The sequence below is a fragment of the Hippichthys cyanospilos genome, chromosome 22 (assembly GCF_059441005.1).
Source record: "Hippichthys cyanospilos isolate Australia breed blue-spotted pipefish chromosome 22, RoL_Hcya_1.0, whole genome shotgun sequence".
NCBI classification, from domain to species: domain Eukaryota; kingdom Metazoa; phylum Chordata; class Actinopteri; order Syngnathiformes; family Syngnathidae; genus Hippichthys; species Hippichthys cyanospilos.
Window position 1 is genome coordinate 3,065,017 of NC_142390.1, and position 17,811 is coordinate 3,082,827.

The window sequence follows — 17,811 nt, forward strand, 5'->3', positions numbered from 1 at the left end:
ACTCCGGATTGAAGAATTATCAAGCTGTAGCAAACCTATCCCCGCAAGACACGCTGATTTCTGTGTGAACTATTGACGAGATGAGTCTTCACATACTTGGCCATTTTCAAAAAGACACAAGGGATCGTCTTGACCAAAATTCCATTGATTGCTGTCCAATTGATACACGCCGTCCTTCCTCACAAAATGTAATATGAACAGCGGCCAGAGGAGGCACCAAAAGAACAAAGATCAAGCCAAACAAAGCACAAATAAAAAATGAGGAAGTGAGGCGCAATTTCACACTGTAGTCGGAAGCTATTGATTATTTCGGGCTGCCACTTACTTTTTTGTAATCAATGAATTGGATTAATTCCATGCAATGCAAGTTTTCTGCTCTCATGGAGGAATAAAAGAGTCCTGCAATTTTGACCATTTGGATGACTTAAGGTCTCTAAACAATTCTCTAAACACTTATTGATTCGGAGACAGATGACTCCTTCCACCTCGGTCAATTTAATCGATGATGGCCTTTGATAGCTACGATGGCAAAATTTCTGCGGAATGCACTATAGGTCTCAAGATGACGCCCGCACTGAAACAGGAGTTTAAAACATCCACAAATGAAATTCTAAAAAAACAGTGAATCAATTCATTGATTTTCACTCAGGTCTGTTGTTACAAACGTGGACACACCCCAGCCGGGCAGGACGTCTGCTCCCTTTGTAGTCCTTACTCCCATCGCCATGGCAACCCCATCCAGCGGGCAAAATGAGCTGCAAACAGCCCAAGGGGGAGGAGGACCGCGTTGAAGCTTTGAGCATTCACGCCCTCCTCCCTCCTTTTTCCCCGACTTCCATAATTCTCTCTTTGCTTCCACCTTATAAATATTTCCCAAAGCAGGTGAGCATCCTGCAAGTGCGGTGTATAAAAATGTAAGCGCGCAAGGGGAAGACAGATGGGATGGAGAATGACGGATGAGCCCCTCTTGGGGCCTGCCTGACCGAGGCGCCGATGCTCAGAAATGAGCGATTACAGGAAAGATGTAATATCCGCTTCGAGACATATGTACATCAGAAAGGCGCTTCCCGCGCTATAGACATCACTTGGACAAACAGCCTGAAGTGCACGCAGCCTGAAAAAGCTCTATCTGCGCGGCACATGGTGGGAGGACCGCGATTGTTTCCGTCACATTCATCTGTCTATAGTCAAAAGAGGAAAGGCACTATAGAAAGCAAACAATGTCCTCGTCATAGCTCAAAGGCAAAATGCGTTCCTGGCACAGAGGAGGCGACAGGCGGCATTAATAGTTTCAAACAGATTAGACCGACAGTCGAAATCAGTCGGTCGGTTCAATTATTGAGGATGTGCTGCGGTATATTACATTTGCCACGTGTATAAAAACGGCAGAATGGCAGCGGGTCATCAGGGGAGAAGATAAATCAACCCTCTCCACCCTGTTCAGGTTTTTTTTCTTCGCTGCTATTCCGACATCCGTCGATTAATTAATCTATCCATCCATTTTCTAGAGCCTCGCCACCGAGCTGCTCCGATCAATTAATTTAAGAATTTAAAGCAAGCTTTGAATTGCTTCTTTGCAAAAGCTATCTGTCACATTTCCGTGTTCCTAATGATTTGTCCTGTCTGCAGGGGGAGTTTTTGGTTGTTACTTTGTCTTTGCGAGTGCTGGCTTTCCGCCATCGTTGTTTTGGCGTCATCTTTCTACTGGCTCTGTTTCCCTTCACACGGTTGGTACCGATTGTTTTACATAAATGTTTGCAACGTCAGTTGTTTTTCACGTGTTGCGTGCCCCTTTTGTAATAAATTACTTTTGGACTAATTTTGCTGGCATTCAGTCTGTCTGGGGTCCACTCATTCTGTACTTCCAGGTTACCGTCTTAACACAAAAGTGTGAAATTAAACAAAGTTGACATCAAAACGTGCCTGTAAACAAACTGTTTTGAATTTTACAAACGCAATGATAGAGCATGAGAATAGCGACGCAGTTTTTTAGGGGGGGCGGAAACATGTCAGAAACATAGAAATTTTGTACAGAGATGTGTCTGTGAGCTTTAAAAGCAAAGACAAGTAATTTTGTTCAATATAAATAGATCCACTTGATTAGGGCGTTATAGTAAAGCACTGTGTTAGTGTGTACCCACTGCTTGCTGAGTCAGTCATAAGAGTTTGCCTGCTCGTCTCTTGCCAACACGTCCGCTCTGACCCCTTTTGGAGGACGCCGAAGCGTCCGACTGCGGCGCCGACTCAGCAAGCGGGATGATGACGGCAGCCGCTCATTCGCCGGACAACCGCGCTGGAAACGCGGTCGGAAAAAGAAACCTCTGGACAGATGGACGTGACGGGAACGTTACGTGCATAGAAAAAGGAAGCGTTTGAGCTTGAGGACAGGAATTTCCAACACATGTAAATGGCGCAATAAAATGTGATTTGTCACATTATGAAAGACATAAAGTGGGAAATATCACATCGCCTCCGCTAGTATGTGAAATATGCGACCAGGTCAGACACAGACGTTGAATACCAAAGCCTGGTGGCATTTATCAGAGCTTAAAAAGTATCCAAGGGTCTATTAGTTCTTAGTGGGAAAAGTCCACATTTATAAAAGTTGAAGAGGAAAGTCTGCTAGTCTGTTCCGCCTCCCAGTAGCTAGCTACTGTCTTTTGAATGTTTCTCGGGCAGACGTTTAATGAGACGTGGCCTGGCGCTCGTCGTCTTAATTAAAGTCATGATTCACTTCTCTTCCAGCGCGCTGTCGACTACATCTGGCGGCTGAGGACTGGCGCTGTCAACACGCAGCGGCAGTGCGACCGCCGCGTCTCAGGTGATGGCCGTTCAATTCGGTCCTTTTTACGGAAAACGTTGATGGGAATCCGAACTGTATGACCTCGTCCCCGACATACTGAGCAGTCGTGCACACTTCAACACTATCCTGCTCACTCCTCCAGAGGTAAACACTAAGTGGCTAAAAATAGCCCTGCCCCCCCTGCCTGATTGTTATTAATGCCCTAATGTGGCTAATGGACAACACTCGCAACCCTTTACTTACTTTGCGGGGGCGAGGACCGAACAAGTGAATCGATACTTATCGACGGAAACTTTGTGATTACAATCTCATCTCCCACTCCTCCCGCAGCTGCCGCCGAGATTGCGCAACTGAAGTCCTTCGCTTGTTGCAACCCTGTGACTGTGTGCCAGTGCTTTGCATAGCCCCCTCCCAGGAAAGAGAGAACCTTTCGCTCCTCCACCACTCACCACTCACTTATAGATTATCTATAAAAGTTAGTATAGATACCTTATCTGCAATATAAATGTAATAATGCCCTGACAGGAACAGTAAAGCTTTTTCAAATTAAGAGCAAATTAACTGGAGCATAAAGTAACCTATTGCTAAATTTAATGCCCTGACAGGAGCAGAAAAGACTTCTTTTCAAACTAAGAGCAAATTAATTGGAACATGAAGCGATCTATTTTGTGTTGTTGTGCCTCCTTTGCAGAATGTAGTATGCCGTTAAGTATTGTACATTATCAGTGACGCAATTCTCCAGCAGAACTAACGCGTGACGTGAGGCGACCAATCTTCTGGACTAGCGAATAAAATCGATCAAAATGTCGCAATGAAATGCTTAAAGTCAGCCTCGTGATTAGATGGAGTTAAAAGGCGGACATATTTGATCGTTAAGCATTTGATGGGAACAATTGAAGCAGCAAATTGGAGAGCATTACTTGTCTCTGTAGGAGGGAAGAAATATTTCACCTTAATTTAACAACTGGGTCTTTTAGTATCAGTCTTAATGACAACGCATCTTGGGAGCTCATTAGTTGTCGCTTGTCACACTAGCCCGGTGTAAAAAATAGCTAATGAGCGCTGTTAGTTTTCTGCAGTGTTTGCAGGAGACGCGCCCGGGCTGTCTTTTACTTTGGCGTGTAGAAAAAGACACACAAACGCATCATTTATCGGACTTCAAGGCGAGACGGTCGCAAGCGGGTGTGAGCGGAGAAAGCAAGGTAAGCGCAAACGCCAACCACGAGGACTTAACGACCGCTTGCGAGAAAACCTAGGCCGAATAAAATCAAGCAGAAAAATTGCCCTGACGCATACAGAACGTTTAGAATGAAGCTTTTTAGATGAGGGGTGTCAAACATACGGCCCGCGGGCGGCGACTGGGTTTAATCTGGCCCGCCAGATGATTTTGTCAAGTATTTGTGAATTTTTTTCATCAATGAAAAACTTGTTTTATGATCGTGATGTTGAATATTTTAGTTATTTCAACATGCTATGGAGCAAACCAGCTATTGAATCTTTTAAAAATCATTTTCATTTTCTGCACTGTCAGTTTGAGAAAATGTCCTGTTTTGGGGTAATGGAATGCAAATGAAAACTTTGATTAAAAAATAATAATAACAAAAAATCACTGAAGGACTGATGAATAATTAATATACTCATTAGTAGCTACCCGACTGGACAGCAAATGAAGAACCGGCAAAAGCAATTGAGATGCAGTCCGGCTTCTTCGCTATTTTGGAAAATGTGCACGAAAGAAGCTAATCTGCAATTTTACGAGGAATTTGGGGGCAGACGCCGAGGAGCGGACTACACATTGCTGACTGGGCAAGTTGCCATCAATAATGTCACCGCTTGTGATGTACTGAGGACCACCCGCCATTCCGTCCCAAAAAACAACCATCTGCTATGTAATGCCTGAACTGCACAAGATGTCAAATTTGTCCTTTTAAAATGTAGTGCAAATATGGCGTGGTTGTCCCTATACTAACACCTTTGACCTTGTTTGAACTCCAACAGATAGTTACAATAATATTCAATGGTGTGTAATTTACACTTAAATGAACTTAATTTGATAACAGCAGACAAAACATGAAAAGTCCCATTTATAAAGGAGGAGCACATCACTAATGTGCTTGCTGGAGCCTTGATAATCTGCATGGATTAGTCATGAATGGAGATGCTGGGAAACTGACGGATTCATCACTCCTCTACCGCGCCGCGATCTTAGATGTGGGATTTAGCGGCACAGCCGGGTAGGAAAACAGAAAGAGGATCGCCCAAACAGAACTTCCAAGACGGGACAAGACGGTCAAAATGAAATTGTCACTGTACGCAAGTTTTTCGATTGATGCATAATAAAAGTAAGACAATAAAGGAATAAAAATTGTAGGTTTACAGGGGTACCATCAATTATTTTCAGTGTCCTTTCATGTTGTTTAGAGTCTGTTTGTCCGTCTTTTTTAGCCTTTTATGTCATTAAATTTTAGTTGCTTGCTGGACAGTTAATTGCGATGACTGTCATATGGTGTTTGACGATACCGACCCAGGCCGACCCTATCTGTCAAGTTACAGCTGACGATGCGGCAACAGGGCAACGAGGGTGAGGAATTTCGAGTTCCCCGGAGAGATTCCACGGGCGGACCCTTTCTTTCTTTCCCAAGGCACGCTCATTATTCGTCTTCGGCCATGCCGCTTTTGTCTCTAAAAGCTCTGAGGATTGTTAAACGCCAGCGCGCATGTGGCATGGCGGCGTAAACTAGAAGAGATCTGCAGCCTCAGCACGTGCACGCAAACTTCAAATGATCCCAGAGGCATTTCACCGGAGAAAACAAGCGGCGCTCACCAAGCCCTCAAAAAATAAGAAAGCCAGAGCTGTCAGACTTTTGTCACGGTCACTGTGGGCAACCTTGTGATTCAACTCAACTCTTGAGACAAGTTGCAGGTCCACGCTCCGATCAAAGCAGCCATTTGGAGACCCCACAGGACAATTGACGCGCTCCGTTCCGGGAGCATTATTCCACTCGGAGCCTATTAGCGTTATCAGCAAATGAAGATCTTGTCTTCGCTGCGGATATTTGCCGACAGGCCTCCTGCTACCTGAGACGCGTGACTCACGCCGCGAAGAATCTTTAATGAATGTTTTTTATTCCGAAAGAGATCAGATAAAATGTGAGGGTGGAATTGTGCTACTGTGGCATGGAAATGACAGTGGCCTCCCCGATCAGTTTGCCAAAGGGTTTATGAATGGAAGAAAGGTATCAACAGGTAAATGTATGTTCACATTTTAGGGCCATTTCTGACAATTCTTGTGAAAACATTTTAAAGGTTTTGTTTTTCTACTAAAAGCCACATGCCAACTTTTTAACAAAACTCAAAGACGACGGTTTGGTTTTAATCTGGTGGAAATTCGAACAAGAAAGCGCTGAAGAAGACTAAGGATTACATCCACTCTGGTACAAAATCCTCACCATTTATTGTACGTACCACAATAGATTTAAAAGCAAGAATCAGATCTTTTTTCCGTCTAATTACAACTAGTACGCTGCCGGCTCAGGTTTGTAAATTTACAAAGCTATCAATACGTTGGGCTTTGTAACAAAAGCCCTGCAACAAAATATAGACTTATATTAGAATAATTATGTGCATCCACGTCTTTAGAATTGCTGCTTCCAACAACAAATCATCTCGGGTTAAAAAGGTGTAGTTGGACTTATCTAGCGCTGGGGCAACCACATGATGACAACCTCATCAGTGTGTGATGAAAGTGCTGTACCTCTAAGAAAGGCCGCCACCGTGTCTAGTCCTTGTCACTTTCAACAAGAGGTCGCAACCCCGAATGATTCTTAGTAAAGAGGCCAGAGTTTACACTGGGAGGCCAGACGGCACTACCAGCGGCTCTCTTAAACATGCCTCAACCATGGCGACGCTGGCCCGGGAACGTTATCTGACAAACAACAATGGCGGCGTGTCTCTGTGTGGGAGTATTTCAAGTATCCCCTTGTGCTGCGGCGACATTGGAAAAGAATGTAAAGCAACCTTGCAAGGAAACTGACAACACAAACGTACGCAGTCCAGTTAGTCAACACGCTGGAAACAGGCGACAAACTTCAAGTGGGCATCGCGGAAATTACTTTGTCATCGCTGAAGTACAAACAATTGAGTCTTTTAAGGGCCTGCACGGGTAGTAAGTGCAAAATTAAAGAACTTATTTTGTTTAAAGGGGATAACAGGAAAGACTCGAGTCCCACGTTAGACATCATTTCCCCTGTTACTAGATATTTAAAAAAAACTATATACAGTCTCACATCAAGTAAGCGATGCTTACAAGACATCAGTTACTACATTAATCGATTAGAATTTTTCGAATCGAATTACTTAGAGACCTATTTAGAGAAATAAAATAAACACGTCTGCTTTTACTTTGGAAAACGATCAAATGTTCTTGCCGATTTTCTGAAAATATTACAGGTCACACTAGCAGCTGAACCATGTGAAATTTTGTCTTTACATTGTAGGGATTGAATCCCACAAATTTCATGCAATTTTCCAAAAGCCTTGGTTGTCATAGAAGCAAAAGGCATACAGTGAGTGTCTACACCGAAACCCACAACCAAACTACTAGAGGGTAACAAGTGTCCTGTAATCTTTTTCCTGTTTATTTTGATGGAAGAATGTTCTAGAGATTTTATTAAAGACACCTGGAGACGGTTTAAAAAAAAGCCATATGTTTTCATTAAATCCTAGATATCCTTCTTCCAACTGCTCCTCTTTGGTCAACGCATCCTGAAATGCACAAGCCTGTCATTAAGCTAAAACTCAACAACCTCAATGCACGTGGGAGTGCAGCATGATGCAACGCCCATGTAGAACCTGAGAGAAAGCGTGTATATATATATATATATATATATATATATATATATATATATATATATATATATATATATATATATATATATATATATATATATACACACGAATAAAATTTATCAACTGGACTGACAAACAAGCAATTTCTTGAGGGAAAGGCAGCGTGCATTAGCAAAATTCAATCGTATTGATATGGCGCCAAGGCACAACAAGCATTAGCTCAAAGCACTTTTGATATGGATCAGATCCAGCGCCACACTGCTCACATATTAAACACGAGCGGCAGAACACCACATGAGCCAGCGCTTCGGGAAGGGGGAAAAACTCCCTTCTATGGAAGAAAATCGCAGGCAGTGTGAGGCGGCCATTTGATTACATTTCTTTGAATGACTTCAGGGAAAGTAATTCTGTCAGACAACTTCATTCATTCTACAGTAGGGCAACTGCTTTCAACTGCTTTTGGATGACAGGATGACATGAAAGAACTGTTCTGCTTATAATTCTATACTTCTTGTTCTCATTGGTATAATTTTAAAAGACTAAGAAAACCAGACATGGGTTGAAATGCAAATTGAAGGAAGAGCTTCTACGATTAAAAAAAAAAAAAAACAGCCATGTTCTGTGGGCATAATTAAAAAGAAATCAAATAACTACGAAGCTACATGATAAAATGAAAATGCCATTGACGAGCTTCCAAAACTATCCTCAGTGCCTTTGTACCATAGTTATAACCGTCTAAGCGACAAATATTCAAACACAAACGATGCAGCTACAGAGACGTAATAATCGCGGGTATATATTCTTTATCCTCTGCAGGAAATGAGTAGCCGTGTGTGTTCCATTGTGAAAGCTAGGTACAGGATTTCTGTGTTGGACTGCCCCCTGGTGGCCAAGGTGCATATATGAGCTTGAATTCATGATGCTACTTCTTTAAATTCTGTCCGGAGAGAACCCACGCGGGCCCAGGGAGAACATGCAAACTCCACACAGGAAGGCCAGTTGGATTTGAACTTGGGTCCCTGAACTGTGAGCCGGACGTGCTAACCACTGCTCCGCCTAAAATACTGTTGTTTTTTTGTTTTGTTTTTTTTAGGGAGGGGGTGCTGGGTTGGAAGAATACAATTTACACTCAAGTCAATTGGGGAAAGATGAGCTGAGATGCGGTGTTTTCAATGACGAACATGGACAATTACACTCGCAAGTCAAGACACCGCTGTAATTCATAAGCTAAAGAGAAGCCGCTTTTGTTCCGCATGGATATGATTCACGGTGCGTTCACGGACATGGACAGCGCATGATTTCCAGCGTGGGTCCCCTGTCAAGCCGCGCACACCACCGGTGGGGGTCGGCATTTGAGTTTGCTCCCGTTTACGCATCCCTTCAAGGAATTGGGAGTTCTGGATTATTTTATTTATTTTTTCTCCACAATGCCATCGCTTCTACCGGCGAAGTCGCGCCGGCATATCTTAAAAAAAACGAATCAATATTGAGTCGGATCGATTGCAGCACAGCTCTCCAGGAGAGTGGTGCCTGCATCAAGTCGGATCGATGATGCGGCTAGTAGGAAGAAGCGACAAGAAGGGGTCCTACCTGGTTGGAACATACTTTGGAAATAAAAGATGACCAGAAGAAAGGATCCCAAACAAGTGGCCAGTACCATCCGGCATATCCTGCTCATCCTCATGAGTTCGCTTAAAGTCTGTTTCATGGCCAAGGAGTTCGAGAAGGGGGAGACGGGGTGAAGGTTCCGCTCACTCGAACCTTCCCGATGTGCCTCTGGCGGTACTGATGAGATGAGGAGTCAGGAGGAGCGTCCGCCGAGCCGCGCCGGTCATTGAGCTCAAGGCATCCTACACGGAACGTACCATTGCCGGGCGGCTTGCGGGGGGGAGGAGGAGCTGTTTGCTGGGCGTGAACCCCCGTCGATGAGGAAATGAGCGCGTCCAGATGTGCGCGTCTCTCTTTCCCGACTTGAGGTTTGGCCATTTAGGTTCAGATTTGCTCAAACGAGGTTTTTAGGTGTTGGACTGAGGTGTTTTTATCATTTCTACGCTTTCTTGCTTTACTAAATGGAACACAAAGTCTCTAATCGATTGCAATGGCAACATATTTCTGTATCAAAGCTAGTAAATAATAAAGTTGAGCTTTTGCAATCTATTTCGGCTAGTTTTGTTGCAGTAACCTCAATAATAAATCAACAAACTCTGGTCCTTTACTCCTGGTTTCAAAACCACTAAGGCATCCTTTTTTTAAAACTAAAGTCCATTTTTTACAAAACAGCCCGTGACAAAAATGAATTGGACGCCCCTGATCCAATCTATCAAAATAACAATGACTTGCTTTCCTTTGGGTGACGTTATGACCTTTTTGACTGCGAAAAAGGAATCGAGCCCAGCTTCGCAAAAATCTGCAAGTGGAGCTCACCCACCAGTTAGTAATTGCCTTCATTACACAAACTATAGCTGCAAATTCCCCATACTAGATAAAGACGTGACAAAATGAAGATCTCCCCTCGTCTCTATGAAAACGCCAGAACAAATTGCGGGGGCAAAATTATTATTTTAGGAAGGTGAAGAAAAAATGCGAGTGGACATGCTGAGACAGTTATTCCGATTCCGGCCATGTTTTACTCTAGGCCGTCTGGCATTGCTGCTCATTGTGGCAGGAAAAGCACCAGTGACAGAAATAGCGAGATGCAGACAATGGCAACCCACACATATTTTTCTTCTCTTTTTCGTCTACTATGTTGTTATAGGTCTAAATACCCTCCGCTTTAACTTTATTCCCGTGGCCACGCGTAACAACAGTGCCACCAAGCGGTGGCAAGTGATGAAGACTACATCTGCAAGTACTCAATGTGCACGTTAGAATCAGATTATCCTTCAGCAGCATTCTCAGGCAAAATAGAAGGGAGAGAAAACAAACAGGAAATGTGGTACAAAAGAATATGGGCACAAGCCAGTGTGATCATGGGAAATGCCACAAATGACATTGGCCCTATATTGAAAAAGGGCAACAAAAGTTTGAGATTGAGAGGAACCTCAGTCTCATTCTAGCAGAATTAAAATGAGGCCTTTATGTGTGCGGCCCACCAATGTTACAGACGTATGTACGAGCATTGCTGAAATGCCGACGGGAAAACATTCAGGATCGGTCCTTACAGAAGTATACTATATGCACTCAAGGTGGAGCGGAAATAGGACACAAGTGGAAAAGCAAACAGCGCCTAAGGAATGCTGACTGACGTAAAGAGCAGATGGGTATCTATTAAAAGGAAGAATTTTATGGATGGATATCATTTCTCTTTCAAAAGCACTGTTTGGTTCATTATAACTCCCATACTCCCAGGGGTTTGTTGTGTGTTAAGGGCCTGAGCCGAGTCTAGCTTTTAAATGTCAAGATGAGTGAGATTTTGAATTTGAATAGGACACGCTTGCAAACAGGTCTTCAGCACACGTTCAAAAAGTTGTAAAAGAGCAGTTACCAGGGATGGAGATATCCTCCCCGGTGAAGGTTTAAAAAACAACAACAACGGATACAAGCACTATTAGTCACAGCATGGCTGCTTGTCACATAAAGACATCCGTAGACAGTCAAGGTCACCACTGAACAGCACACGTGTTACGGCACCTATTAGCGGTTACCACGGCAACCGTGATGGATGAGGCCGACCTCAGCACTTTCCCCTACAGTACGTTCGCCTCGGGTCAATGAGGTGCGCAATGCGACCAAAATGTCCTGGCCTGCCTTCGAATAGTCCGAATTAAAGTTGGTTTTTATACATTTTGGCGTCACTCAATAAAAGATCCAGTAAGCTCTGTCATAACCTTCAGCGAATGCCTTATTAATTACATTTTCAAAGAGGTCCTAACCCTTCTAACGTCACGTGGGATGGGCAGCCACACAGGTACTTTTGAGTGAGGTTTTTTTTTTTTTTAAATAAATCTTGAATAATTCAGCACCCAGACTGAGAAACTCATTTGAATCCACCGCTCTGACATTGACCTCTACGTTCTCCACACTTCCTCAAGGACTGACAACCCTCGGGACCTTAGACTGAGTGCACTATGAATGCTGGTGCAATATTTGCTGACGATGACTCTGGATTTATGGCCCCATGACACATGATTATAAAACATTTAATTCTGTAATTATGTTTCCTGACAGAGCCCTAGTAGACACTTCATCTATTTGCAATTAAGTAAACACAACAGCGGGTCAGTTCCACAGCACAGTGAAATAATCAGAAGATCCTTACCTTGCCCATACTTGTTGAGAGAATCCTCGTGGTTATATGGCATTACTCAACCTGTCCTTCCACAGCAGGCCCCAAGTCAGATATTCAGGTTGCACAAAATTGCAAGATGGCGGAGGGGTCACGTAGCTGTCAAGCAAGATGGAAAAGTCAATTTGGACGGCAACGGAAAGGCCAAGGTTTTGTTGTGTCATGATGGATCTGTATGTTGAGATTTACGGCACAGGTGGGTGAATCGGTTATCTGCTCGGTTAGTTTCCATCTGTTCAGGGTCAGATGTGCAATACCGCTTAGACCGGTGGTTCCCAAACTGGGACCCTGGCTCCAAAAAGTTTGAGGAGCCCTGGCTTAGACAGGTTAGCCACCGTGATAATAACGTTTCATCTAATTGCAAGTAAATGAGATGTTTGAGCGTTTTAGTATGGTTCTCTCTTGTGGTATAAGAGTAGAGGTGCAAGGAAGATGAACTTCAGAAGAATGGCATCGTTATCAAGTGTTACAACTACCGTAGGTTCTATCACTGAGATGAGGAAGACAACCCACCCTGCCCGTTGCTGGTTAAATTGCGACCGTGGGAGGGTGAAGACCAGCGGTTGGTGCGTTCACAAACAGACGGAAATTGTGAAGTCAACATAAACGTCGGGGAAATATCAAACAGCAAAAAAACATATAACAAAAAATCTTCTTATGAAATTAATAATTGATTGCATATATCTATTTGGAAAAAGGATAACCATTCAAGAGTTGGGTGTTTGTTGACAATTTAAATGAAGAACAGGTCGGCGACGAGTCAGTGAACGCAGCGTGGTCCCCCTACTGGCCAGATTCGGTAGCGCAGCCGTGGCTCCGCGCTGGGACTGGTCCTTTCGCAGCCATTTTCTGTCCAACCAAACAGCCGTCTCAGGAAGGTAAACCAACCAGGGCTTCATTGCAGGTCTGTGTCTGGCTCCGGCCAATGATTGCTAACCGATTCCTCGTTAGCTCGAATGGAAATGTCCGTCGGAAGGCTCTTTTTTTTTTATTTGCAGTCCGCTCGCCAGGAAGTATCTCCACGGCGAAACTTTTTAATTGTCGGTTAAAACGATTTGGGCCGCCGCCACGTTCTCCTCCCGACAAAGAAAGCAGGGCCGACGCATTCGCTATCGTGGATGTAAAATGCCCATTTATGTAAACAAACACCGTGCGCGTTGCGGGTTTGCATACCGAAGGTAACGCAAGGCTAAATTGATTGCTTATTATGCAATGTTGCATCAGTGCAACCTGTTAATTTTAATCAGGCACATTTGCACGCTATTGTATTGTTGGTTATCGCAAGCTAGTGAGCTAGCTGCTAGTTAGCACACTTTAGCTACACACAGCTGTGGTTTTCGCGGGTCTTGTTTGCATCTACTCACTCTTTGCAAACCAAATGCAATATTTTAATTACCGATTGGCAGACAAATCCTAAACGGGACGGTATGTTTTGCTGGTTATCGTTTAAATCTGATTTGCACATTTTACTGATCTTTTGTTCATCAATAAGTGTCATTTGTGTATTCTCTAAAGGATCAATAAATAGAAGCGTTTAATCCATTCAAAAACGTGCACCTTCACTAATAATTAAAAAGATAATCAAGCTTTGAGCACGTGACAGAGAAAAACTGCAAGCGTCATCTTAATAAGTTGTTGTTGGCAGCCTTAACAACTCATAATGAAAAAAGACTTGCCTATTGTTCATTTTCTATGTCAGATGCCTATGTAGAATTATCACAATTCTACCGAATACTTTAATAATGCCTAAAGGCATTAATTCGTTTATTTTATCCTTCTGACTGCCAGGTTATTTTATACACCTCCCGTCTATCTGGATGAATAATGTGCATTTGTGTTTCTTAGATGGACGGAGACGGTGCAACGACCGACGCCTCACAGCTGGGCATGGCTGGCGAGTACATCCCATCCACGCATTACGTGCTGCAGCAAGATGGTAAAACACTCATCTTTTCACCTCAGTTATGTTACAAATTGCCAATACATTGTCATAAGTCACATATGGGACGGAGAAGATAAATTCTTCTTCTTAACCTGTCCCTTAGTGCCCATAACGTATTCAAGATATCAATCTAATTGTATTATCAATCTAAGCCATGATTTGTGTGAACTTTAACTGACAGGCTTGAAAATGACCACATTTTAATAGGTTAAAATGTCTTGGGCTATTTATCATATCAAAACAAAACATTTTTTTCTTGTAGATGATGCCGACGAAAGTTTAAATGACCACGATGAGGGTGGCGTGAAGGAGAACTACCGGGAGCAGGATATCTATCTCCCGATCGCCAACGTGGCTCGCATCATGAAAAATGCCGTCCCGCAAACTGGGAAGGTTTGTTCCCGGGCCGTAATCGCTTACGTCGCCGTACATCAGGAACCCGTCGCCGCAACTCGTCTCCCTTCCACAGATCGCAAAGGATGCCAAAGAGTGCGTGCAGGAGTGTGTGAGTGAATTCATCAGCTTCATCACGAGCGAAGCCAGTGAGCGCTGCCACCAGGAGAAACGCAAGACCATCAACGGCGAGGACATCCTATTCGCCATGTCCACACTGGGCTTCGACATGTACGTGGAACCACTCAAGCTCTACTTGCAGAAGTTCCGAGAGGTAAGAAAGAACGCCCGCGGGGCCGGTTCTGTACCCTAATTCCCCAAATGTAAGATGCACTTTTTACACTCAAAAATGAAGGGCAAAAGTATGGGTGACCCCAAAATTAAGGCTGTGTCTTATATTTGGGAAATTACGGTCATTTGATTATTAGGGCTGCAACCACCATAAGTTTGCTTTCTTACCGTTAATTCAAATAAGTGATTGAATGGCCTGTCAGCAGGGGGTGTTATATTAATAATTCAAATAAATGAAATATGCTATCTTCATATACCACAGGCAATGAAAGGGGAGAAGGGCATGCCTGGTGTGTCTGTGGGTGAAAGCTTAGGAGAGGAGCTCACAGATGACAGCTTCAGTAAGTTGCATTTTACGTTTTGTTTTGTTTTTTTATATAAATTGTGTTTAACGATTTCCCCACCTTTTGCAGCAAACCCTCTCCCGGCAGGAATTATAACAGCTGATGGTCAGCAGCAAAACGTCATGGTGTATACAACCTCATATCAACAGGCAAGCAAGCATTGTTGTTGTATAAAACAGTATGAAACATTCATTAGACACATGCATTTTTCCCAATGTTAAATTAGATCCCAACACCTTATTAATATCACTGACATGGTTTTAAAATCAAAATTACCAGTGAATATAAAAGTTTGTGAGGATTTCAATTGTTTGAAAGTGGCCGTGAATCTTTCCTAGCTGCCAAGTCGTTGACGGCAAAATATTAACTCTTCTATAATAAGTTCCCCTTTTGTACTGTGTCATGCAGATTCCCACCGTGCAGCAGATCCAGTTTTCATGACAAGTCCTCATCTCCTGCCTGAAAAAAACGACTCTGGCTCGCCAGTGGGAAATGGCCGCCGGGGAAGAACTGGGGGCTGACGTCTGCTGTGCACCCTCCATGTACAGAGAGAATCCCTACCTGTTGAGTAAAAAGTAGTTTTGAGTCCCACTTAATTTTTCTCACAATAACAAAAGTTTATCTGTGTAGTTGTGCGGTACCAGATGTTTGAAGCAAACCACATGATTTTTTTTTTTTTTTTTTTTTTCATTTAAAAGTGTGATCTTCACATGTAAGTAATCAGTGAATGAACTCCTTCGGTCCATGTGTGATAGCGTATTTGCATTTATGTTTTATAAACATACTTTTTTTTTTGCCTCTGAAAGTGGGGCCACAATGTAGTGAGCTGTTCAAAGCTAGTTTATAGCTGGGAATTTACCGCAAGGTGTAAAGTAACTTTAATACCGGATCTTTTTTTCTTGTAAGTAAAATCACTCAATTTACGTGCTTGTAATGCTTCTGCAGTTCAGTTGAATAAAAACAGATGTGACGTGTGTAAACCTGACTGTATTTTAATTTATAGTAGATAAAATACCTAATAAAGCTGAAGCTGTTATTTTCCCGTTTTGCCTCTTATGCTTTCATCGTGTTCTTGTATTTGTCCATGTATGGTTGAATCGCAGCCCAGATCTAGAAGCAGTCAGATGATGCGGACAAATTGATGTTTTGACCCCATTGAGTTTGTTTGGGGTACACGTACCTTTTGCTGTCTGAGGAGTGAATGAGCCACCTCTATATCAGGGGCCATAATGTGGTCTTTATCCCAAGCACTGGGGAGAAGACATCAATTGTTAGCCCAATAGCTATTTTTTTGTGTTTGTTTTCTGTGTGTAGATTTTCATATCCAGGTAGTTATAATAATCCACAAAGGCTGAGCCGAGTCGTTCAGATACAACTGAGGTCGATGAATTTAGCCCAGCAACAAGGAAATTGAATTGTCATGATGGGAAGTATTTGTTTTATAGCAAAGCAAATTAAGATTTGGGATTTGTTATATTGCTGGTATCTGTGCTAGGAGGTACTGTACTATGGTTTATGCTTAGGCGGGACAAATGCGGTGGTATAAAATTGAGAGGTATCATACCTGACTAGAGAGCGTACAAGCTGGTAGACTCTGTGCAGGGGTGCAGTGGTCTTGAGCGGACGCAGGAACTCCAGAGCCTGACAGGCAGCTAGCAGCTCGATGGCTAGCACTGAAAATTGACCCTTACTTTGATGCACGAACATACAATAATGATCAATTGTATGACCTTGCTCTACATGCTCCACGACCCGGAGAGCTTTCCGGGCAGCCCAGCCGCCCATGGACACGTGGTCCTCAGTGGCGGCACTTGTGGACAAGGAGTCAACGGAGGACGGGTGGCACAGAGCCTTGGACTCGGACACTGCAGCAGGAGGGCAACAATTTGACATGAAGCACAAAATTGGAGGAAATATGAAAGCTTAGGGATTCAGCTGACCTAAAGCAGCGGCGGTGCAGTGTGCAATCATGAAACCCGAGTTCAAGCCTCCATCTTTGACCAGGAAGGCTGGCAGCGCGCTGAGAGCCGGGTTCATCAACCTTTCGATCCTGCGCTCGCTTAAACTGGCCAGCTCGTGCACACCGATGGCCAGGTAGTCCAGCGCCTGGAAAAGAAAAAAGTCGAAGGAGTTGATGAGATTGATGGATATGATGTGTCTCGACATCACCATACCTTCGCAGGATACTCTCCGTGGAAATTCCCTCCGGAGATGACCTCCCCACTCTCTACAAACACCAGCTGAAGTCAAGTTGAGGTTTGAGTTAGTGGAATGAAAAACACTTCCCTCTTGTGGACATATTGTGAATTACAATCAGCTAGATGGAAAGGAAGGTACTGTATTCAGTTACCACGTTCAGTTAATCATGTATACTGTAGTACAGTACTTATAAAGCACATATTATGAAAAAAGATACGTGAAATGCGAAAAGTACATACATAAATAAAATAAAATCGTCAATCAATAATTTTAATTACGGTATTTCGTGTAATAATTTCCACAAAGAACAACGCGCGGGAACAGAAATTAAGGGAATAACAAGTCATTACCTTGGTGAAAAGTTGAGCCAACTCACTTTGATTTTGAACAAGCCTTGGCCTAAAGCAACCAGCCCCTCTGTCGTCAGACTGTTACCATCAAGAGAGATAACCTGGCGAGATCCACATTAAAACATGAATATGAAATTCCTTACGTTTGTATGAATAGAAAAGACGCACACCTGGCTCGGCTCCAGATAGGATTGCCTATTTGAAAACGAGTCAAAGAAGTAGAAAGAAAATATGAAGTATTTCCGATTCGTTGAAAGGATACGCAGTTGTGGCTTGCGGAGACCAGCCAAGCTTGTCATCGTCTGCCAATACTTCCAACAAGAGAAAAAAATACATTAATTAAAGGCAGCCGGAGC

The 17,811-nt window shown here is 43.3% G+C and overlaps 3 protein-coding genes and 1 long non-coding RNA gene across 10 annotated transcripts in view; 2 read left to right on the forward strand and 2 right to left on the reverse strand.

Annotated features, from left to right (window-relative positions):
* chst11 (carbohydrate (chondroitin 4) sulfotransferase 11) overlaps positions 1-12,036 on the reverse strand; it is a 35,608-nt gene extending 23,572 nt beyond the window's left edge. Inside the window, exon 1 of one of the 6 annotated variants that reach the window (XM_088406953.1) lies at positions 11,910-12,036. In XM_088406953.1, coding sequence (XP_088263079.1) covers positions 11,910-11,952 — 43 coding nt within the window. In that variant the 5' untranslated portion in view covers positions 11,953-12,036. Of the gene's footprint in view, positions 1-2,137; positions 2,280-9,241; positions 9,488-11,909 lie in introns of those variants that run through there. The other 5 variants (XM_088406952.1, XM_088406951.1, XM_088406954.1 and 2 more) reach the window with 5 other exon arrangements.
* LOC148405442 (uncharacterized) lies at positions 1,242-5,077 on the forward strand. Its single transcript, XR_015864288.1, has 4 exons — positions 1,242-1,444; positions 1,630-1,727; positions 2,746-2,947; positions 3,134-5,077. It is a non-coding gene; the product is annotated as an uncharacterized LOC148405442 (long non-coding RNA).
* Positions 12,037-12,783: 747 nt separating the features above from the next.
* Positions 12,784-15,942, forward strand: LOC148405443 (nuclear transcription factor Y subunit beta-like). Of its 2 annotated transcripts, none has more exons than XM_088406180.1 (7): positions 12,784-12,840; positions 13,782-13,872; positions 14,141-14,271; positions 14,348-14,545; positions 14,825-14,903; positions 14,976-15,055; positions 15,315-15,942. In XM_088406180.1, exons 2-7 carry the CDS (start codon positions 13,782-13,784, stop codon positions 15,345-15,347), a joined length of 612 nt encoding a protein of 203 aa, XP_088262306.1. In that variant the 5' UTR covers positions 12,784-12,840; the 3' UTR covers positions 15,348-15,942. The 2 variants fall into 2 exon arrangements, with proteins under 2 accessions (XP_088262306.1, XP_088262305.1); XM_088406179.1 differs by lacking the exon at positions 12,784-12,840 and adding an exon at positions 12,849-13,114.
* LOC148405444 (histidine ammonia-lyase-like) lies at positions 15,337-17,791 on the reverse strand. The gene is made up of 10 exons (XM_088407054.1): positions 17,718-17,791; positions 17,626-17,650; positions 17,482-17,556; positions 17,081-17,146; positions 16,847-17,012; positions 16,637-16,771; positions 16,471-16,579; positions 16,087-16,156; positions 15,922-16,016; positions 15,337-15,467 (listed from the first exon to the last, which is right to left on the reverse strand). Exons 1-9 carry the CDS (start codon positions 17,789-17,791, stop codon positions 15,960-15,962), a joined length of 777 nt encoding a protein of 258 aa, XP_088263180.1. The 3' UTR covers positions 15,337-15,467; positions 15,922-15,959.
* Positions 17,792-17,811: the final 20 nt, after the last annotated feature.